Source organism: Neltuma alba, unplaced genomic scaffold (assembly GCF_004799145.2).
Source record: "Neltuma alba isolate B1F8T4 unplaced genomic scaffold, ASM479914v2 tig00003883_pilon, whole genome shotgun sequence".
NCBI classification, from domain to species: Eukaryota; Viridiplantae; Streptophyta; class Magnoliopsida; order Fabales; family Fabaceae; genus Neltuma; species Neltuma alba.
Genome location: NW_021633466.1, coordinates 1 through 23,249, shown reverse-complemented (window position 1 = coordinate 23,249; position 23,249 = coordinate 1). Strand labels below are relative to the sequence as shown.

At 35.2% G+C, this 23,249-nt stretch overlaps 4 protein-coding genes across 6 annotated transcripts; 2 read left to right on the top strand and 2 right to left on the bottom strand.

The window, feature by feature from the left end:
- Nucleotides 1–639: 639 nt before the first annotated feature.
- LOC114742771 (uncharacterized) lies at nt 640–6,551 on the bottom strand. 2 transcript variants are annotated; one of them, XM_028930988.1, is made up of 9 exons: nt 5,951–6,551; nt 5,051–5,265; nt 4,621–4,755; nt 3,429–3,784; nt 2,515–2,726; nt 2,172–2,428; nt 1,901–2,079; nt 1,339–1,427; nt 640–960 (listed from the first exon to the last, which is right to left on the bottom strand). In XM_028930988.1, the coding sequence occupies exons 2-8, from the start codon at nt 5,223–5,225 to the stop codon at nt 1,371–1,373; spliced, it is 1,371 nt and encodes a 456-aa protein (XP_028786821.1). In that variant the 5' UTR covers nt 5,226–5,265; nt 5,951–6,551; the 3' UTR covers nt 640–960; nt 1,339–1,370. The 2 variants fall into 2 exon arrangements, with proteins under 2 accessions (XP_028786821.1, XP_028786822.1); XM_028930989.1 differs by having other exon boundaries at nt 5,155–5,265.
- Nucleotides 6,552–9,435: 2,884 nt separating this feature from the next.
- LOC114742772 (protein HGH1 homolog) lies at nt 9,436–14,877 on the top strand. Of its 2 annotated transcripts, XM_028930990.1 has the most exons (10): nt 9,446–9,538; nt 10,049–10,066; nt 10,166–10,288; nt 10,619–10,816; nt 11,063–11,141; nt 11,490–11,635; nt 12,135–12,248; nt 12,788–12,919; nt 14,061–14,174; nt 14,302–14,877. In XM_028930990.1, the coding sequence occupies exons 1-10, from the start codon at nt 9,485–9,487 to the stop codon at nt 14,356–14,358; spliced, it is 1,035 nt and encodes a 344-aa protein (XP_028786823.1). In that variant the 5' UTR covers nt 9,446–9,484; the 3' UTR covers nt 14,359–14,877. The 2 variants fall into 2 exon arrangements, with proteins under 2 accessions (XP_028786824.1, XP_028786823.1); XM_028930991.1 differs by lacking the exon at nt 10,049–10,066 and having other exon boundaries at nt 9,436–9,538.
- A 2,095-nt stretch (nt 14,878–16,972) lies between these two features.
- LOC114742767 (sphinganine C4-monooxygenase 1-like) lies at nt 16,973–19,536 on the top strand. Its single transcript, XM_028930984.1, has 2 exons — nt 16,973–17,457; nt 18,753–19,536. The coding sequence occupies exons 1-2, from the start codon at nt 17,233–17,235 to the stop codon at nt 19,314–19,316; spliced, it is 789 nt and encodes a 262-aa protein (XP_028786817.1). The 5' UTR covers nt 16,973–17,232; the 3' UTR covers nt 19,317–19,536.
- A 2,732-nt stretch (nt 19,537–22,268) lies between these two features.
- On the bottom strand, nt 22,269–23,157 carry LOC114742773 (protein PHYTOCHROME KINASE SUBSTRATE 1; the record flags this gene model as incomplete). The annotated part of the gene is made up of 1 exon (XM_028930992.1): nt 22,269–23,157. A coding segment is annotated over one exon (889 nt), but the record flags the coding sequence as incomplete, so codon positions are not given.
- Between the last annotated feature and the right edge of the window lie 92 nt (nt 23,158–23,249).

Genomic DNA, 23,249 nt, shown 5'->3' with positions numbered 1-23,249 from the left:
AGCTTACAGGAATCCGGATCCAAATCAGTAAACATTATCTCCCCAGTTGCTTCCCTGAAGAGAAAAGCCCCTTTACAGTTTGGAAAGTCGGTGCCCAATAAATAAGTGAATTTTCCTGCTTTGGAATTAATTATAAACTATTGAACCGCATCAACTATTGACTTGTAAGTTTTTATAAAGAAAACACTCATAATTATTAACTTGTTTGAATTACAAGCTAATGCTTGAAGGTGGATTGAACCCACATTCTAGTGCCACACATGCTGTATAGCTTCCTTAATTTATGCCAAATATTTATTGGCAATAACATGGACTGTCCCAAGATGCTCTGTAGAACACAGAATTTCCCATGAAATTAGGTTCATTATAATTATAAAAGCGAGATTTTTCAATTGTCATGCTTGGGTATTTTCAACTTAAAATCCAACTGAAGGTCTACGCGCAAATTAAATAGATAAACAGAGTTATTAAAACATCCCCTCTATGATGTACTTAACAAATAATTTTAAAAATAAAATAAAATATTTCAGTAGCTGGTCAAGTTAAAAAGACCTATTAAAAAAACAGTACATCCACTGAAAAAGAACAATTTACAGATATTTAGTCCTGCTAACCACTCTAAACTTTTCCGGGGCAGAACAGAGGACCAGTGACATGTCAGTGCTTACCCAAATTTGAAAATGTAAACAAATCAATTAAAAAAAAGTTAGCAAAAATCTCCACTTCACGCCTACTTAGCGAACGTGAGGAAGCTGGGAAATCAAAACCTTCATCATCTTTCTCTTCATCATACAGCAGCAGCAACCACCATCAACATTGGTTACAAGGAGAATAAACAGTCCACTTCCGAAGAAGAAATGTAGTGTTTTGTCCAAGCTTTAATCATACGTCAATTTTGACGAATCAGAGCTGAAACGAAGCCAAATATGATAAAATACATTCTGCCTTCAGTGTGAATCCCTGCTCACATCAGATACATCATGTCAGGAGCTCAGGTATGCGTTAATTAATCTTGATCAAATCCCCAATTAATATAAACGAAGGCAGAGAAATTCTTGCAAACACCATCCTAAATGGTCCATTAAGGGTTACTCTTAGATGCAGTTCCTTGTATACTTGCCGATAGGCTCTCTAGCTACAACTAACAAATGTACGAGTCTTTGATGACAAGTGTCATATTAAGTTTCAAAAACTCTGAATGTCATGTTTTAATTTGAGATCCTGAAGGACAGGATACAAGGAATTACATCTAAGTTTAATCCTTAAAAATAATGGGGCATTAAAGAAGGTAAGGGTCACACTCAGGATTACAGGATTAAAGCAGCCACAAAAGGCAACCTTGCAGAGGTTAAACTGATCAAGCAGTCTGGTTAAGATGGAAGAAGCCGGTGCCGGAATAGCTTCACCAATGCTCTGCGTTCACAATCCTGCAAAAATTTATGAAATTTATACAAATTATCCCATTTATTTAATATATATTATAAATTTATACGTAACAACGCAGAAATGATGAGAGTTAAGTAGAACTGATGAAAAACATTACAAGTCTGTTCACAAAAAAAAAAAATTATACTCCTCCGGTCCCAAATATAAGACCCATTTTGTAGTGTAATTTACACTACAAAATGAGTCTTATATTTAAGACCGGAGGAGTATATATATTACAAGTCTGTTGGGATGCAAGACTCATCAGGAGGGTTTTAACCAAGCAAGCTTTTCAAAATGTTACCAGCAGTTATATACAAGAGCAAGGTTATTTGTCAAGTAGCGCCCAAGTAGGACTTGTGTCCTTGTCATTGCAGACCAAAAGCCACCAACTAATATGGCCTCGGAGGGAGATTACAGAATGCGTGCAGAATAAACAATGAACAAGAAAAATATAAAATAAAGAACGGCCTACCTTGAACATGTACAAGTGAAATGGCCTATCAGGATTCATTCGCCTGAGTTTTAAATAAGTATATGCAAAGCTTAGTTGATCACGGGATGTAAATCGATCCACTTCATTGAACCAGAGGCATGAAAATAAATTAGACATTGGTGTATGCGCCCTGACTATCAAGGAACCCTCAGGAACATCTGCAAGGTGAAAGACAAACATTTGAACCACATAACCAATCACACGACCCAACAAAAATTCCATAGTAAACAAAGATACCAAGGAGACCTACAACTTGGAAGAGGATTATTAGAAGCTAAAGGATCAAACTTTGAGAGACCATCAGATTGGTAGAAGTTAAACTGTTCATCAATTGCCGCATGGTCATACTTATTCAAGCGTTTATTTTGGAGTACCTCCTCCCACACACAGTGGCGATCATAATGATTTGAGATGGCGTATTCGGCCTTCCTCCGCCACAAAAAGTATTCAATAATCAGCAATGGATCAGCATTAAGTCGCATCTTGCTGTCAAGCCAAATTGAGTACCTAACAATCAAGGATTTTAAATAAACATTAGATTGAGGAATGGATAGCCAAGAAACCAGGATGCTACAACAAATTGCAAGAACTACCTAGAATTTGGGAACAGGCGATGTGATAAAAATTTTGGCACCTTGCCAGTTCTCCGCATGTCCTCATATGGCAAGTTTTTTACAACAACTATTTTCCAGAGGCCAATGTACCCTCTATCATCAGGACTGTTTCCTTCAGATGATAATTTGGACAGAGTTTGATCATCCAAAAACATGACAAAGCAAACATTGTCCTTTGAATATTGACTGATCTGCAGCAATTAGGCATACATAATTCATGCTAAGTAATTTACAGACACTTGAAAGTTGACACTATAAAGTAGACACATGATTAGTTTTCAACATCTTATAGTCACAAAAACAAGGTGGATAAATAACTTCTATTCCTCAGCACATAACATGCTAATGTTATCATACATTAGACCCATTCAACATACATAGATCTTGAAAAAAGAGTAACAACCAAAATCATCATGAACAAAACTAAACTGGGAATATTCAAAGATGATGCTAATCAGTGAAGATGCTAGTCATTGGATAGTTCATAAATGAAACCCAATATGCTAAAAATCATAGACGATCCAGTGTAGCGAATGGTATATTTGAGCATGAATTCTCGTTTTAAGAGAGGTCTCAGCTCCCTCTCGTATTTTTTCCCTCTAAATTTTACTTTACCTTAGTCTTTCTGTCACCATTGCATATTTCTCCGCGGAGTTTATATTGCTGAGCAGGTGAAGACACAAAAGACGCCCAAATTCAGACCGCTAATTATCTTCAACATACTTGTCACTTATCTAGCTTGGGTTCGATCAAAATTTTAATCACCTCAGTACTATTATTTCTAGAAACAATTTTAGCAAGACGATATCATAAAGAAAACACAGGCCAACAATACTTGTAAATTCTTATATACTCCACATCAAGAAAAGATTGAAAATAGATGACAGGATTACCAATCTACTTGTAGGCCTCCTGAGAAAATCAGAGCTTCCAAAAATGCACGAAGAAACAGCAACCTTACAGTTGTTCATATAAGCCTTATCTCTTTCATCTAAATCAAATCCAGTGCTTGAATATCCTCCTTTCCCCTTGATAAAACCACAATGAAGGGTCTGGTTTACCCCATAAAATGATCTTTCTCTTTCCTCAAGAGTCTGATGTCCTCCAAAGCGAGGTTCAAATAAATTATTTTCTGACTCTTGATCTTCTTGACTAATATATTCTAGTGAAAACCAGGTGTAGTTAATGTAATTCTTGGGCTCGTGAATGGCATCTACTGATTCCAGAAGCCCAACTTCACAAGGAAAATCTGCAAGATTGATATTACGGACAAGCATAGGATGAAAATAATTGAGTTAATTATGGAATTAAAATGCACAAATCCAAATGACAGCGCTGATAAATAATTGAAAAGATGGTCAACAAATTTTAAGGATGAGCGGTTATTTATTATCATCAAATCAAGAACTCAAAAGGTCTCTTTTTTTTTTTTTTTAAAAAAAACATTTAATAAAGAGGCCACTAGCTGAATCTCTGCTAAGTCATAGATTAAAGGAAAGGAACAGATCCTTGGCAAATCTTATTTAGTAGTGTTTCCATTGAGTTTTGAGTTCAGAAAGTTTTAGCAAGTTTTAACCATTGGTTTGACACTAATTTGTTCACCTTTCACATCTTATGGCAATCAAGGGATGCTAGCACTATATCATCATCTCCCGGCTGCAACACATTCTCAGAAACAGTTGCTAAGGTAAGCCCTAATGGGGATTATGTGCAAGCCATGTGACCCTTATAATGACAGTAGTGCCATCTATGGGTGAGGCACTGAAAAGAGAAATTGACACCAGGTTCTTTCTCTAAACCGAGTAAGTACCAATCCTACTCGTAGACATATAGACTGCACAGTTATAATGTGAATAAATTCCATCTAAACCAAAAGTACTAAATCATAGTTATCAACGACATAGATAACCACTATCCCATAATTCACAGTAAAATTTAAATTCATAAATCAAAACCTAATCAGAACCAGAACAATCAAACGTAATATCCATGTGAAAAGGTATCATAGAATAGCGGAAGTACAGCACTTAAATACCAGTATAATGATAATATTGACTCATTGAAGTGCAAGATATTGACTCTTACGTTGCTTCCGATGCTTGCTTTTAGGTGGCCTTCCGACATCAGATGCCAAAATTGCTTCTTTTAAGCTTGCTTCTTTCAGTTTGTGGAAAACTTGGGACTTTGAGTCCAAAATTGGGGGCTTGGAGTCCATTTTAGCTGTAGAGGAACCATTCCATGAATATAAGAAGCAAAATTCTTTGACACACCACTTACAATTTGATACTATTTCTATAAAACCTTCAAAAATCTCAGTTAAAACAATAATTTTTCTATCCATACAAGTTAATGATCATATAGACACGAGAAATCAAAAACAAAACTTTACTGAGGAATGGAACAAGAAGCATAAGGGAAGTGATAAATTGATGTGTCTATACTTATGTATATATAACAGAGCATATAAGCATTATATGTATGTTCCACATTACACGTTTCAAGTCTCCAGCCTCACCTAGAAAAAACATTCTCAGTCCAAAAGCTGTCAAAGATAATGACAGTAGTGCAGTGAGAAGTAACGACGATTCTGAAAGTCTCTGTTTAGTAAAACGACCAAACCTTCTATTTCGACGAAAGACCCGAGATCCATGATCAGTGAAGAATTCACCATTGTTCCTATATTGCGCCATTGCAGAGCAAGTCCCACAATTCAGATGTGGACAGCGTCATCTGCAAAAATATTTCCATGTTTTCACTTTCACCACAAGAGGATGACAAGCAACTCAAAAACTAATCATCTCACCAGTGCATCACCATATCCAACTTCCAAACTGAAACATGTACAAGTCCCTATATGCTTATGTAATTAATGTTTATGCATGTATCAAATTTGACAGTCTTGACTACATAGACTCAAGTGCTCAAGTTAGAACAACCAATAGTTGGCAGACGGATGTATTCAGCATCACTACTATAATGATATTTTATAATCAATATTACCATATGAAGCTGAGGAAGTGTATTCCGTCATTCTACTCTATGAGTATGAAAGGCATGGCATTCATTGAAAATGCCACTTCCAAATAGGAAAGAAAATAAAGAGTGAAAGGGGTGCAATCACCCTTCAAAACTCATTATGGATTATCAATTGAGATAACAAACATGAAGATAAAGCATAGACATACGAACGACCTTCAGAAAGTGAACTGCATCACTTCTGGCCGCGAGTAAGGGAAAGAAAAAGTGAATTACAAAGTTCAGAAGGAGAAATGAAGAGATGGAAATGACATAGGAATCAATAAACCAGCAATGTTTCACAGAATATTTTCCAAAATGAGGTGTTTAAACACGAAAAAAAATCAAGTGCCAGCAAGACCATGCTAAGAGAAATCTAAAACTCCGTGTCTGGTAATACCTCATCGAAGAGCAGACCGGAGGCGGGATAATGATGGGGTGAGTGAAGGATCTAACATGGGTAATATACACCGACGGAATCTTCCTCACAAAGTAGGATAAATCAAGCAAAAGTGGGTAAATCTTTAGGCAGCCAAACTGGTGTGGTCCTTTACCAAGATCCGCACTGCACTGCTGATTCCCAAGCCTAGGCGTTTCGCAGACAGAATTGAGCAAAAGGTTTAATTTTTCATTTTTAATGACAATTTGGTTCACTTGCTTCAAGATCTTTGCTTTTGGACACCGACAGATAAAAGCTGCCTTAAACAGCGTTTTTGTGGGCACCCGGTGATTGCCGTAATGTCGCTACGATCAATGAAAATGATTATGCCTTCTGGTTTTGGCGTCGCGTACCCTTCAGCTATGTTATGTCGTCAAATCAAATCAAAAAGCGGATGCAACTTGTGTTAAAAACAAGCGCAAAAAAGAAGAAGAAGAAGAAGAAGAAGAAAATAAAAAAGGAAACATTCCGTTAGATGCTAATCGTCATCCCTATCAGACCGTCAGGGTTAGGCTCGTTATTAGCAGTTAAACATGAGTCTCCGAGTAACCCACTCGGCTTTTCTTTCATATCTTCCTGAGCCTTCCTTAGCAAGAGAAAACATTGGGCTTATGGCAATTAGTAGCGAGAAAATATATTTGGAAAAAATTGATTTATAACTATGATTTTAAGAATAAATTTGAAAAAAAAAATTCTGGGTGGAACTGAAAAGAAAAATTAAAACCACGGTTTTCTCCAAAAAAAAAAAGAAAAAAGAAAAAAAGGAAAATTCAAACACCCCTTATACATATCAAAATTAGTTATAAATCTAAGATCATGATTACAATCAATTATGAAGTCAACATTTTTATAAACTTTACTTTATCTAACGCTAACTCAAATTAAAACATGGTTGGTAGTCTCGTAATTAATTTTAATTAAAATATTATATACCAATATTACGCTTATTATTGTTAGGTTTTTAATAATTAGATAATCTCAAATTAGATCTTATTAATATAAAAAAAAAATCAAAGGAGTATCATGGGTATTTCGAATGGCTCAAAATATGGGAAGACTTGTTTTCATAAGTTAATAATAGTACATCCTTCCTTAATATTAAGAGTCGGTTGATTAATTTACGTAAATCAAACAAATTAGTTAAATTAGTTATTTGTAATAAATATGCATTATTTTTTTTAAAATATTTTTTAATCAAATATATCAGTACAACAACTATAATGATTATTTTAAAAAAATATGAATATGAAAAATAAAATATATTAGTGTCTTATATTTAAAACAAAATTAAATATTAAATTAGTTTTTATATTAAAGACATAGTATATATTTATATGTTTTTGTATTACATGGAGCATAAAAAGTATTTTGGCCACGTCAACAAATAACCTTTTTTTGTTTCCTCCGCCTTCATGAGTCAAGGCGGAGGATGAGTTATAATGCAGCTATAATTTGATAAAGTCCGAACAAATTTAGCTAATCTGAATCAGATTTACGTCATTATTATAATTAGAAATGATTTTCAAAAGTCTATCTTTTTTTTTGAGCAAATTCAAAAGTCTATCAATCAACTTATAGTTTAATAGTACAAAAACTTTTCAGTCAATAGAAAATTATGGGTTTGCTCTCATTTATTAATACTTGCCTCTTTAAATTTTTTTTTTTAAAGCCTCTACTCCACTAAAATATATTATAGAATTTGACATTTGATATATTATAATGCAGATTATTGAAATACTAGCTTCGGTCTTAATTATAAGAGCTAGTTGACTAATTTAAGAAGATTAAGAAAAAAATTAAGTTAGTTATTTGTAATAAATATGTATTATTTTTCCTAAAATATCCTTGCTAATCAAGTACTCCTCCGGTCCTTAATATAAGACCCATTTAACTAATTTGATTAGATTAAGGAAGTTAGGTAAGTTAGTTAATTATAAGAAATATGACACATTTTTCTTAAAACACCACAATCATCTTTCTTAATACCTCATCTCCCTCTTTTACTTGATTATGGTTGAGAGAGTATCTATAGGGGTAATTTAGAGAAAATTGATAAATATGATAAATGGGTCTTATATTTAGGACCAAAACCAACTCAAGAATTGGGTCCTATATTAAGGACCGGAGGAGTATATTGGTTATAGCTACCATTGCTAAAAGGACTATCTTGAAAAAAAATACATAAATATGAGAGACAAAGTGAATTGAGATTTTATATTTAGGACTAAAATAAAAATTAAACAATGTCTTATACTCCTCCGGTCCTAATTATAAGACCCAATTGACTTATTTGAGGAGATTAAGGAAGTAAGTTAAGTTGGTTATTTATAATAAATAAGTGTTGTCATTCCTAAAATATCCTTGCTAATTAAGTATATTAGCTAAAACTATCATTATTAGAAGGATTATTTTGGAAAAAAATGCATAAATATAAGTAACAAAATGGATTGGGGTCTTATAATTAGGACCAAATAAAAAGTCAAATGGAGTCTTATAATAAGAACCGGAGGAGTATTAATGATGGGAGGTAGTATTAAAGAGCCTCCTTGAAATTGCTGCTAATAATTGAACACCGGGGGAAAAAGACAACGTCCATGGCGTCAAATAAGATGTCTTAAATTAATTGCCATATGTTCACTTTTATTAATTATTTAATTTAATACTTATACCGTCATTAATATAAAATTTAATTATTAAGTTGACTTTTAGTCCTAGATAGTAGTATAAGATTTAGTTGTTATATTTATCATTTTTTTTAAATTATCTCTATTGATATTCTCTTAATTATAACCAAGTAGAAAAGAGAGGTAGAGAATTAAGAAAAATGATTATGGTGTTTTAGGAAAAATATGTCATATTTATTATAATTAACTAATTTATTTAATTTTTTTAATATAATCAAATTAGTTAGGTAGGTTTTGCATTAAGAGTTGGAACTCGACGGAGTCGAATGATTAAAGGATGGGGTGGTTATGCTAAAAAAACAACAACAACAAAAATTGCGTGGGTTTATCGTCAATTATACAAAGTTAAGAAGCTTACATCCAACTTACCTAAAATTTAAGTGAGGTATACGTTTTCTAGGCTATAATTAAGTAAAGAGTACTTTTCTTTTCTTTTCTTTTTTTTTCTTTTTAGCAATTATGGCGGGGAAATAAAGCAGTTAAAGAATACATCAAATATAAACTTGATGCATAATAAAGTTTTTATTTTTATTTTATTATTTCATTATAATCGGTTCCATTAAAAATTAAAGAATTTCTTATTTAAAATATTTTTTTTAAATTTTATTCCATTTCGTTTATCAAATGAGCTGGGACTTTTAAAATAAACAAAGCAGTTAAAGTGAAACGCAAAGTCGAAAACGAAACGAAACGAAACGAGGCCGTATCATCGTCAAACTCAAATGCAAAACCCACCTGAGTCAGGGAACAAAAACAGGCATTACGCAGGCCACTGCGGTCGCCAGTCGCCTTTGCAAGAAGTGGCGGAACGATGGCTACGGAGCTTGAGGAGCTTATAGGCTTTCTGTCTTCTCCGTCACCTCAAGTAAAGTTTCTTACTTTCACTTTTTGCCTCTTCCCTGCGAAATTGTGGGAGTTCTACGACAAAACGCTTGGAAATTTTATTTTATTTTATTATTTTTTTTCCAGTGTTCTTACATCACAATAATTTAGTTCCAGCAAAATCAATTACGTGATAACCATTTGAATATAGTACTGGCTTCCTAGCCAAGTGGATTTGACTTGCACTAGCTTTCTTCAGGAGTGCACTCTGTAATCTGTGTTCAGCTTGAAACATCCTCCCGAGTCCTTTATTTATGTAACAATCCGCTGAATTTGATTGCAAACCAAACATTCAAACAGATGCGTTGAGCTACTCAAATTCGTACCTGGGAGGTGGATTCCTGTCTATCCTTGTTCCTGAGTCGAATAATCAAACTTCAAAAGATCCTTTTGTTAATAGTATCTTTATGATGGGAGTGACTTCATTTTGAACGAGCTATGTCTTTGGTTATGTCACCTTATTGACATATTGTCCTGTTTGATTCACATGCAGCAACCTTCAAGATTTGGTGTATGTGAATATGTTACTACTGCAGGACAGGACTCTTTTTTTTTTTTTTATATTTAAATGGTGTCGAATTCTATTGAAGCATGCCTTTTTCACTTACAGATAACGAAGGTCGCTGTTGATATAGTTCGTGGACTAACTGGCTCTGATGATGGCTTGCAATCCTTGGCTAAATATGCGAAGACAGTGCTACCATCATTATCTCGACTCTTGGCTGGTCCGAAGGTGCTTCTGAAATCTACTTTCACGTCGGAAAAGAGAATCAATTTTACATGTATTGTTCTTAAATTTTTCGGCGTTTCCAAATCTGAATGCAAAAGAATGAAGAACTCAAACTGTTTCTTTAGTCCCAAAGAACTCAGTTAAATGCTTATACAAAACCATGAATTATTTTGGTGTTTCAAGATTGTTCATTTAGTCTTAGATATAGGAATAGATCAGATAACTAAATTTTTGGGAAATTTTTATGTTATTCTCCATGGGCAAATTCACAATTTGGGGTAGCATTTGTTCGAGGCGTAGTTATGTATTAACAGATTTGCTATGCCCTTCCAGGAGGTTTCTGAACCTTCAGCTGAAGCACTTGTTAATTTATCTCAAAACTCAAATCTAGCAGCAGAGATGGTTCAATTGGGAATGATCAAAACTGCGATGGATGTTTTATACAAGCCAGAGTGTATCATTACTCGCTTGCTTGTCATGCTTTTGGTTAATCTAACGCAGTTAGATGCTGGTAGTGCTTCCTTGCTCCAGGTTTGTTTTCTCATTGCAATCTGTGATCACTACGTATTTTTGTAATGTGACTTTAAAATTATTTTTTTTCAATCTGCGAATGTCATCTGTGCATGAGGTGACATCTGAAATGTTGGGGCATTACTATGTTATTAGAATTGGTGAAATGGCCACTGCTGTCATTATACAGAAGGTGGCATCCTTTTTTTCCCCCCTTTTTATTAATATTATGGAAATACCAATTATTGATTCTTGGCTGGTTGTCAGACTGGTGATGATAAGGTGCATGGACTATATGTGATGAAGCTTGTCAGGTCATTTTGTAGAACCACCCATGAAAGTCATGGTGCGTCCCTCCAAACTCAATGTGAATTTGACCTTCTGCAGAATTTATACAGAATTCTTTTGTCCGGATTTTTGAAATTCATTTGGCCAATTCACTAATAAGCAAAGGCAGAGAATCTCTGAAGTACAAGCCATAATCATCAAAGACGTGCCTAATCCTCCTATGCTACGTCCATAAATAAGAAATTGAAAAAAAAAAAAAAAAAAAACTACTTGCCTACCCATTAACAGAGAGTGGTTTCATGCCATGCATCCATTATGCCTAGTACATGATGTAACTGTTATGATTCTTCAGTTGTTCGCATACTGTTGCTCTGGTTCAATGATTTTTTCTGCTAATTTTTGATAGATGATCCTTTTGAACATGTTGGATCAATACTTGTTAATATCTCAAAGCAGCAAGCAGGAAGGAAGCTTCTGCTTGATTCAAAGAGAGGTCTCTTAAAGCAGATGATTAGACAATTTGATTCAAACAGCTTATTGAGAAAGAAAGGGGTATGTGCAGTAACTTACTGTACATTTGTGATTTTCAATCTCATGCGCTGCTAGCATAGCTTGATATTAGTTCGCGTTTGTTATAAAGTTTTTTGTTCCATCTTGCTCTATTTTCTTACATACTCTTGAAAGAAGTGACAAATCAATTTAGAGTTTGCCAAGTTATTTTGATTTTTCAATGGCTTGATGCTCAGTTAGTCATATAAAATCACATACTAATGCTGTTGTTTAGCATGGCATACATAACAGAAGCTTATGGTTCCAAAACTAGTAATCTCTGAACTGAGTGAATGGAGTCAAACTGATTCATGTTCTTGATTGGCTCACGTTGAATGATGAATTATCTCTTTTATAGATTGTTGCGTGTTAATTATGCTCTCTCCGTAACCGCAGTATTGTTTGTCATGATTACTCTAACTTACTAAAACTCAACGGTTGACTGCATTTGGGCAGGGCTTTTGGCTCAACTGAGATTGTTGTTATGTTTGATTGCTTGCAGGTCTTTGGAACTTTACGCAACTGTTGTTTTGAAGCTGAAAGTCAGCTACAAAATTTACTTTTGATATCTGAGTTTCTCTGGCCAGCATTACTTCTTCCAGTGGCTGGCCATAAGGTTATATGCTGTACCTTCTCTGACCTTAAATTGTTGGCATTTCTAATTATTGCCAAATAAGATTCCTTCTGGCTAAGCCAAAAGATTCTTAACTGCTTAAAAATGAATGAGCCTAATTCATTAATTTTTCCAGAATGGAAATAATTTTGCTTACCTGATATCTATCCATGGCCCTGTAATTCATTATAAGACATGAATTCTCTTTTGAAAGGCATGAAAGAGCTCAATCTTGTGAATATCTAGGGCCGTCATTGCTATCTAGAATGATAATATGTTTAATAAAGAAAAAAGGAAGAGAATGCTTTCTAAAGAATCTTGCCATAATAAAGTTAAAATTTCTTAAATCATGTGAAAAATATCCTTGCTAAGAGGGTGCCAGCTTGTTTTGCCGACTTGCAATCAGATTCAAGTGGTCTTTGTGTTAGTCTTCATATCCATGCCCCTCCCCACGTTTCAGGCATTATTCCGGAGCTATCTATGGTTTGGTTTACTTAGTTTGTGTCTTAGTCTCTTCCATTAACAAAGTAATTGTTTTGCAGTTATATAGTGAGCAAGACACATCAAAGATGCCACTTGAACTTGGGACTGCCCTCTCAATTGAGCGTGAACCCGTTACTGATGCTGAAATTCGTATTCAAGCATTGGAAGCCATATACTTGATTGTATTGCAGGTAAATTTGATACACACACGCGCACACATACCAAATGTAGGCTTGAACACTGTTGATACTGAACAGTCAACAGAGATTTGAATCTCAGTACTGTCTGTGGATTTAAAAGTCGGAAGCAAAAATCTTTAGTAGTTCCTTTTGCTGTAAGAAGGGAATATTTCTATCATATGCTTAGAGCCAGTATGTTAATGAACCTACTTATTTCGAATACCTCACCATGAAAACCTCTGGCTTCTCCCTCTTGGACAGGGTTTGAGCATTGGAGATTGTAAAAGCTGTATATTATATAATTTGCATGCCTGTAGGTAATCCTAGGGAAACCATTAGAAAGCAAGAGATAGGGATGCAATCTACATCACCCCATAGCACATATCACAGAGAAGGAGAGAGACGGAGTTTCTAAAGCTACTATGAGGCATGAGGGTGTGATAAAATTAAGATGTCGAAGAAAATCATACTAGTAATCCTTTTAAAGCTCCCATGTTAAATTATTAACGAGTAATAGTTTATAGTAATAAAATCTCCTCCTTGTGATATGAGACAAGCCTAGTACGGAAGGGTTCTAGGTTGAGATTTCTATCTAATAGGCTTTGATGTATTCCAACCTATCATGAAATACATACAATTAACCAGGGTCCAATACGTTTTGGGCTTAATATTCAATACAATAACTATTGACTTAAATATATAATTGTACCCTCAATTAATTAATGCTAACCCATGATTAATTGATTTATAAAATTTTCCGTTTCTGCACTTAGTTTTTGTGATGCTTTGATTATTTGTTATAGCTAGGATCTTCATATAGCTGGTAGGAAGATCAGTGTCTTCCCTCTCCATTGTTCTTGTATTCGCATTTGCTTGGTGTAAACAAGATTTAGCATGCTCATCAATTTTCTCTTGAATAAATGCTTGTCAATTTTCTCTTGAATAAAATGTTAGCTAAACAAACTTGCTGGCCCAAAAAAAAAAAAAAAACTGATGAACATTCTCTTTGGGAATGCGTCTGATATGTTTCCATGTCATAATGTGGATTCGTGGTTTGGCATATAAGCTAGCAAAAGATTGCACATTTTTCTCCCTTTCTGGGCGCTACAGGCACGCCCCTGATTGCCTCCGGAATGCTATTGTAATCTTGCAGGAGACAGGTCGAAGAGCGTTTTGGTCTGTAAATGGACCAAGGATAATACAAGTTGGTTATGAAGATGAGCAAGATCCAAAAGTAATGGAAGCGTACGAGCAACTTGGATCCTTGGTAATGTCCCCAAATGTTCAAGTCTTCTTTAACCTAATCCCCTTCTTTCTCTTACTGTTTCTTTCTTTTTGAGCAAATTCCTCTTACTGTTATTAGTACGTATAATAACTCTGAATTTGTGCGCCAGCTAATTCAAAGCGGAGGAACAGAAGAAGAATCATCCAGTGAGAGTACAAAGCAGTGATGCTTTTGCACCCAAAAAAAAAAAAAAAGGCAGTGACACTTTGGTGTTACCTTCTCTCGGCTAAGTATTTCAGAAAGAAATCTATGCTGCAAAAGTTCATTATAAGCTGAAATTTCCATTTTTGATGCTAGAAATGCTACTTTTAGAGTTTCATAGATTATGTGGCTTAGATGTATGCAAGTTGTAGAATGAGTGGAAGATAGTTTTTGCGTATGCGGAGTCTTATTTTTCATCTCTGATACATATCACGCATTAGGGATTTTCCTCAGATCACGCATAATCAGGAGTTCTGGATGCTGATGATTCTTTGATGGAGTGCATTTTTCGTTATCCTAACTATTTACCTTGTACCATGTCCTTTCCTCATCATCAGTGGAAAGAGGGACTAAATCCTAGATTTATGGGGAGTGATTTCTAAAGAATCAAACTAGAAGGACTAATTCCCAAATTGAGGGAAAGTAGTAGGACTGAAAGTTCTATTTTTCTATTATATGAAATCAATAAAATCTTATTGGATTATTTGATTTGTTTATAACATTTATATCGTGGAGTTTAAAAAGTTAAAAGGCAGTTTTTGCCCTTAAACTGTTTTCTCAAGAATATTGGGTAAACTAAACAAGTGGTGTAATGTTCTTATGAAGTATGTTGCAATTTTGTGCATCAACACCCAAGTTGGTGGATTTCACAAATGCTAAATACTTAAATCAATAATTTTCTTTATTGAGAAAATTGTGTTGCATAATTATTTGGATAAAAGTCTTATTCATTCACCAAGTAATACTTCAATTATATAATTTTCTCTTTTGCCTTTAAAATATACTCAAACTTCTTTGAAATTAAGTTTTCTTAATTCAAAATTCAAAATTATATGTATAATTTTTATTTCAATGAATTGATGGCTTATTCAGGGTTAGATATGTGTGGCTAATAATTGTTTTGTTCAGCATTTTTTAATTAGCAGCCACATATTGGGATCGAGTAACTCAATCATTGTTTTTGGTTGTCAAAAGTTGTAATCATATCATTGGTTTTGGTTTAATGATAAGCTTATCTGTTAGGATATGTTATTTAGCTTAACTTGGAATAAAGTATCAACCATCCTTCAAATTATAATAATGCACAATTATTTTCATTTCATTTTATTCTGTGTTTGGGCAATTTGAGGTGATACTTATAAAACATGGTGAGATTTTGATGATAAAAATTATGCAATTTCTTCTTTATCATTAAAATTTAAAGATTGTCCAGTTTGATTGGAAATTTTTCGAAAGCAATATTATTACCCATAATTTTATTTTAGGAAAAAAAAATCCTTCCCAAATGACCTATTTGGCAGCTATTAATTAGATGTATAACATTTTCCTATAGGTGTGTGTGTATAAAATGATTTTAGCCACTTGAAATCCGTTGCCCATCAAAATAATGCCTTGTAAGTGTAACGAGAAGTTTGGATATAAACACTTCGTTGCCATCTATTTTGGGCATAAACATATGATCATATTTTTACAAAAGGAAAAAGAAAAAAGAAACATGGGATGATATATATTACCTCCAATCTTTAATAGAAGAACTCGTTTAACTTTTATTTTAGTTCTAAATATAACTCACTAATCTACTTTGTCTTTCATATTTATCTATTTCTTTTCAAGATAGTTTTTGTAATAATAGTAAATAGTAATTTTAATCCTTTAGGAAAGATGACATTTATTTATTATAAATAACTAATTTAATCAATTTTTTAATTCTAATTAGTTAACTAACTCTTATATTAAGGACTGAAAGTCGTATAAGTTTTAATTAAGTCACAAATAAATAATTGTTAATATCAATTCTTTCTTTAAAACTGTATATTCTATAAAGTTATGTATTAACCGATAGCGATATCATGGCATAAGGACTGCATCCCTATCCTAGATATAATATATAAATAGCTAAATTTTGTAGATAAAAAAATTAATTAAGATAGGTTAAAAAAATTAGTTAAAATGTCAGATATTTTTTAAGTTTATCTTCCAAATAGGACTAAGTCAACCTGAAAAATTATATCTTATAATATTATAAACTTGGAAGGAATATTCGTAAATTATAATATAATAATTTCTTTTGGCCCCAATCATATTTAAATAATCCAAATATCAGTTTGCTCAAAGAATTCTGACTTGCCCAACGTGGTATCTGACGTGGCATCTCCGGTGTCAAACGCGACGTCCAAGAGCGGACAATGCTTCACGCTCACGTTGAACCCAACTGAATAATATTCAAATTTTCAAATGTTGGTTGGCGATTAATTTTTTCAAATATTTGCCCGGTCAAAGTCGGTGTCGTTTCCCCTTTTACGATTTTTCCAAGGCTTTGAAACGACCGCGTCGCCATCTTTCTCCGGCTTTTGAACTTCGATCCTCTGTCGCCGTCTACACCTCTATCAACGCCTCCGCCCGATCGCCACCGTCCATTGCTTTGCCTTACGCCTGATTACTTCATTCTTTTCCGATTTCGTCTCGTGGTGCGACACGTAGCAGGTGCTCGATAAAACACGTAGGCTAACGTACTCGCAATTTATAGTGATTTTTTCGTTGCGTTCGGCTTCGTCTTCCTTCTGTAATCCTCCCTTCTCTCTTCGGATTCCGATCACCTTTGGAATCTTCCGTGTGTGGGGAGCCCTAACTCTATATGGTCCCGAGCCACTGTTTAATGTATAAATCCAGTTTTATTGTTATTTGGTTTGCCAATTAATTATAAGGTGGGAGAGTCTGTTTTCGGGGTTAGGGTTTATTTATATTTTCTGTTTTTTCCTCCGTGAACTCTTTTATGGTTTCATGTGAATTCTTGAGACTGGTTAGATTCTGAGTTCTTTTTTTATTTATTTTCCGAGAGATGGATATGGGGATTTCCGATGAATTGTTGGGAACCTTTGCCCCAATTTTCGTTTATTGGATTTATTCTGGAATTTATGTTGTTCTCGGATTATTTTCCGAGAATTATCGATTACACTCGAAGAAGGATGAAGATGAAAAGAATTTGGTATCCAAGTTCTCGGTGGTGAAAGGGGTTCTTCTCCAACAAGTAGTTCAGGCTGTTGTGGCAATACTCCTGTTTGCTGTAAGTGATCGAAATTTTCTTTATGATTTTTTTTATAGATGCAAACTATGTCTGATGTTGATGCTAACTCTTATGCCTGTTTATCTGAATCCTGATTTTTTTTTTTTTATAGGTTTTATATTTGGGATGTAGTTTTGAATTTTATCATATGGGAATCCTGTTCGTGTTTATTGTATGCTACTTAATATGGGTTAATCAGAGAAATTTCACTGTCGTCATAGTCTCCCTAATGGGTGACAGAAATTTAGGATCGTTGTCGTATCTGTTTAATAAAAAACATAAAGGAACCTTTTTTCTCGCTAAAAGCAAAAGATGACAAGCTAGAGAAGTTTTCGTTATTGTTATCTCCCACGCAAATTGTTGATTGATTTCCCACTTCGAAACGGATCCCTTTACGTTTCATTTATCCATTATTTCCTCTCTGAGAATGCTTAAAATTGTGATTGCACTTTGTTGTTAAGTGGTTCTTTTATAGATTGTTTGGAGGTGTTTTCTTGCTCACTGAGCAACGCATCTTGTTGAAAAATCACCTCAAAATAACGAAGAACCCTATTTCAGTGACCCTATGAATAGTTTTGCTTTAACTCTTGAGAATATTTTGACTCTGGTGTATTCTTTTTTTCTGGAACTTAACAATTATAACAGAAAGAATAGTTTGTAAGTTTTGTGGATGACAAATAATCAAGTATTACTAATGCATTACATCAGGAATGGATTTTTTTTTGGGGCCAAATACATCAGGAATGGTTTTTTTTTTTTTTTGGGCCATATACATCAGGGGTTTGATCTGCTAATGGTTAATGTTCAACAAGAAAGGTGCCTATGGGGACTTGATGAAGTTGATTAGGATTAATGATTATCGCAAGGCTAAGTGATAAGAATTTTGAAATCTTGTAAGAGTCCATAGTGAATCCATCCTAGATGAATACTATATTAGTGAACATACGGGCTCTTTTGTGTATCTCAAGAAACAAGTGAATAAATTTCCGGATGAAATTTGTCATGAGACTTATTTAGACAACAGTCCGTGTTTAGCTAATGCAAATTCATGGCAATTCACCACTTGAAAGCTTGGGCAGAGCCAATGATATGTTTCCTTTCCATTATCACATAGCCCTGGTGCTTCTGGCAAAGTGGCAACGGAAACTGCAGAAGTGATTGTCTTTTCCTTTATAATTCCTAGCAATACTGTCTTTTTTTCTTAAGTACATGTTAACTAGTGTAACTATAAATTGGCAAAATTTTGTTAGGATCTGACTTATTAAATCATAGTTACCTCTTTTGTTACTGTGTAGGTCACTGGCGGGAATGGTGGTGATGAGGGAACTGCTACTGTTGAAAATGCTTCCATCCTTGTATTAGTGAGACAGTTTGTTACTGCCATGTTGGTTATGGACACTTGGCAATACTTTATGCACAGATACATGCATCACAACAAGTTCTTATACAAGCATATCCACTCTCAACATCACAGACTTGTTGTTCCCTATGCATATGGAGCTCTTTACAATCACCCAGTAGAGGGGCTTCTTCTAGATACTGTGGGCGGAGCTATGTCTTTTCTTATTTCTGGCATGAGCCCACGGGTCTCCATCTTCTTCTTCTCCTTTGCCACAATTAAAACTGTGGATGACCACTGTGGATTATGGCTTCCTGGGAACCTTTTCCATATATTTTTTAAAAATAATTCAGCTTACCACGACGTGCACCATCAGCTATACGGCACTAAGTACAACTTCTCACAGCCATTCTTTGTTATGTGGGATCGAATCTTGGGTACCTACATGCCTTACTCATTGGAGAAGAGGAAAGGTGGAGGTTTTGAAGCTAGACCTTCTAAAGAGTTCAAGGATGACTGATCTTTTTGTTTGATGAGAGCATTCTTTGTCTGTAGTAGTAGTATTTTTACTCATGATGAGCCGCACTACCAACCTGATCTGTCTGATCTGTATATATACATATATGCTTCTGTGCTCAATCTCTTGGCTTTATTTATGTCCATATCAGATTGCCTTTTAATAAGGAAATTGTGGATCTCTACCTCTGGTGGTTTTTTATACCCTTTCATTGCTGTCTTCAGTGCACCCTGTTGTCTTGCTTCTATCAACTCGTATTTTTCATCTACGGAATTATTCGTTTGTTCTGCCCACCTATATCTCTGGTTCTGCGTGCCAGAAAGTTCACTTCATGCTGATCTTTAACCATAAACTTAGTCTTTTATTCCATCTTCCATTATATTTCAGTAGTTGGTCAGGGAAAAATGCTCAAGCGAATCATTTGAGAATCCAAGGCATAATTCAGTTATGTACAATATACTGCAATTAAGAGGGTTTTGAATAGCATGTGACTGATAGACTAATAAAGATTTTATCTTGTTCGTGCTAACTTTTGAAGCCACAAATATGGGACTTATCTTAAATTTCTAATTATCAAGTCTCAATAGTGAACGCTGGACTTCGAACATCCTTGTGGTTAGTTATCTGAGTCGTTGAAGTAGTTATCTTTTCTGACGCTACTGTTAGTAATTGCTTTTTCTGATGTTATTTTTAGCAGTCATATTTTTTTTACGCTACTGTTATTGATAGGGGCCTGACTGATCTGATATTCATCTAAATCAAAATTCTAAAAGCCCTCAAAGATATGCGGCAAGAATTCCCAATTCGGTCGTATTCAAAATATTCATATCCTAACTTTGAACAAATATACCATAATCACTTTCGTGCCTCGTGATGAAGATATTGGACACAGTTTAGAGGTTGTGCTTCGTTCTACTCAAAGGCCTTGGGGAAAGAGAAAAGCCATCATGTCCTAAGTGGTCCATGAAATGTGTGCAAAGCTTATCCTTCAGTCAATGATGGTGCAGACTGCAGACGGGCATATCACACCGAAACCATTATAGTGACAGACTAACGCTAAATATTCTGATGTTAGACGCGACCATTAATATGTTAATTTGCACCACATATAACTGGACCTGTTAACATCTTTAGAATGACATTCTATTTTGTAACAGATAATAGACAGATAGCAAGTGTTCTTTATGTGGACTTGATAGCTTGCCTGCTTTAGCTTTCTCCCTAGTAAAAAATATGGATCCAGATTCTTTGAATTTTGCCTCTCTCAAGTTCCATTAAATTATTTTTCTACAAGTTGCAGATATCCTGGACTCTTTATGCAAGTGTCATTACTTGGTAGTTTTGTAGTCATTATCTGTAGGAGGCTCTATAAGGTTACAGGTATTAAGTCATGAGTTAAATAACCACTAATCGATGAAGTGAAGAATCGGAATAGGAGCTTCTAATGATTTGGGTTTATCAGCTTCCAAAAATGTCAGGTGATTTTATTTTACATTTTCTTACATACTTCTTGATAGATTTCTGCAATATTATTGACTGCGACATAAGAATAATGATAAGCTAGATGGATGGACCACCATATTTATTAGGTGGTTCTGATATTGAATATGCCTGGCTTCATTCCTTGGTGAGCATTTTGCCGTCGCTGTTGCTTGTTGCATGTCACTATAAGGACATTCTCAAGGCTTGAAATTCTCTATTAATCAGTTGTGATGAATAAACCTCTCATAATTACACTTTATTTATGTCGAGGACTTGAGGCGTGCTTAAGCTTCTATGAAATCTCCCACTGAAAATGGAAAAAATAATTAACTAATTGTGAAAGAAGAGCAAACATGTAGAGCAACACTTTATTAACAGTGCAAGGGATGCATCCTCTTACTGTGAAATGGTTAAATTTCATTGTACTTGAAGGATGGTTAACTTTATAGTCAACCGTTTTGTGCCTCTTTTCTTTTTGGTTTGGTTGGATGCATTATTTTCAACAGCCAACAGCACTGGGGAAAAATACACATGGAAAAGGTAGATCTTTTGTCATTTGCAGGTGGTCCTTCTGCGAGAAGTATCATCAAAAGTTAAAGGAAGACAATTGCACTTTCCAAAATGTAATGGCTATATCAGATACATCCAGCTTTATAAATAAAAACAAAAAGCTATGCAACAAGCAAACACTGAATTAGGGATAACTGAAAAAGGGTCAAGCTTGGACAATACGAGGTTCCATTTCACACCTTCTCTATGGTAATATGAGTCCATATGCATCCTTCCAAAATGATTCACTTCATCTTGTTTGTAAGCCAGATACAGCAAATACTGATGGGCAATAAATATATATCGTTGCAAACAAAATAGTATTACAAGGTTTTAAGAGGAAGATACATGAGACACCTGGGCCGAGAGCCAATAATTATTTTGGTAAATAGATTTGGAACTCAGAGGCACAAACTGAGTCCAAACTTCTGGTAAATTCGAACTACTGCTAAATGTACAGGGGTTGAGAAACGTGTGTTGAGTACGAACGTTGAAGTGGGGGTCTGCCATAAGCATGTTGCCCATGAATTGCACCAAAATTCCCCATCTTTGGATCTGCCTTAAACCTTGTTACCTGAGCCAAGGTATCCGACCTCCGACGAACTAGTGGGCTATGATTAGGTTTCTCATAGGTTATGAAGGCATCCCCAGCCACCTTCACAGCCTTGTAACTCTTGCAGCCCAAGAACGTACTAGAATGTCTCCTCTGTTTTGTATCTCTCGGCTGGCTTTTGTTGTTACAGCCGATGACGTATATGCAGCTTTTGTCGGTATGGTTGCTACTGCCCTTTGTTCTTCACCGTCTGACAAGACAGAGTAATCTGCAGCACTAGCAGTGGCCACACTCCATTCTATGCTTGCCTCACTTGGTGCATAACAAGTTGTAGGGGAGGCACAACCAGAGGCAACTTCTGACGTTGTCTATTAAGGAAGTGGTTGGTTTTTACCTGTGAGGCTGTCAATCTCAAACAAATCTGAACTTGCATCACTCTCAGTATCATTGTAGTTTCCTGAAAAAATGTCGATTTCTTCCACTTTAGGCGCTGCCGCAGCATCCCAAGAGGGCATTGTATGCCTCTTATCAAAGGTCAAAGATCTTCTGTTATTCAATATTGGGGAACCAAACACCTCCAATGATTTCCTTGGCTTCTCTTCTTCCTTCTGCTGAAGTTTCAAATTCACCAGTTGATTTTCTAGCCCAGAATTCACTGCTGACAATGCTGAATCTGGCTTTTTGAAGCAAACATCTTTATTGCATAAGAGTTCTTCGCGAGGCTTGTTTGTTTTAGCTGAGTAATCAGCATCTAAGCCAGTGTTAGAAAGGTTTCTGTGAGGTCCTTTTCCGTGAACAACACCATAAGTAGGATTATGGCTATGATCACTGATATCAACAGAATTATTATCAGCACATGAGCATTTGCAGCCAAGACCAGCTAGGAAATTCTTCCTCTGCATCTTGCTGTTCCTGTTTCTGGAAGAGTTCCTCTGAACCCTCGGCAACAGTTTACTTTGGCTATTCCAACTTGATTCAGATCGAACGCTTGGAGTTCCATAGTGGGATTTATTGAGATTTCGGGTTTCTAGAGCTTTGCGTTCTTCATCTTTATGATAGTGGCACTGCCTTGCAGCCACGTTAGTAGCAACTCCAGGACTCTCACGATCCATTCCTCCATTGAAGTACTTATGAGCTTCAAAGACTCCAATATCTCCATCTTCTTCCTTCTTTTCTGCAACTTGAAGAAGAAGAGTCTCCACCCTATTGCTGGTAAAGGAACTACGACGAACATCCTCCCTGACTCTGCAACTACTTTCTCTTCATGCTGTTCAAGTATGAAGGGACGAAAGCATCACGTGGGTGGTGTTTCTGTTCTCAGAAGTGGAAGTTCTAATCTGATGGAGGCTGCT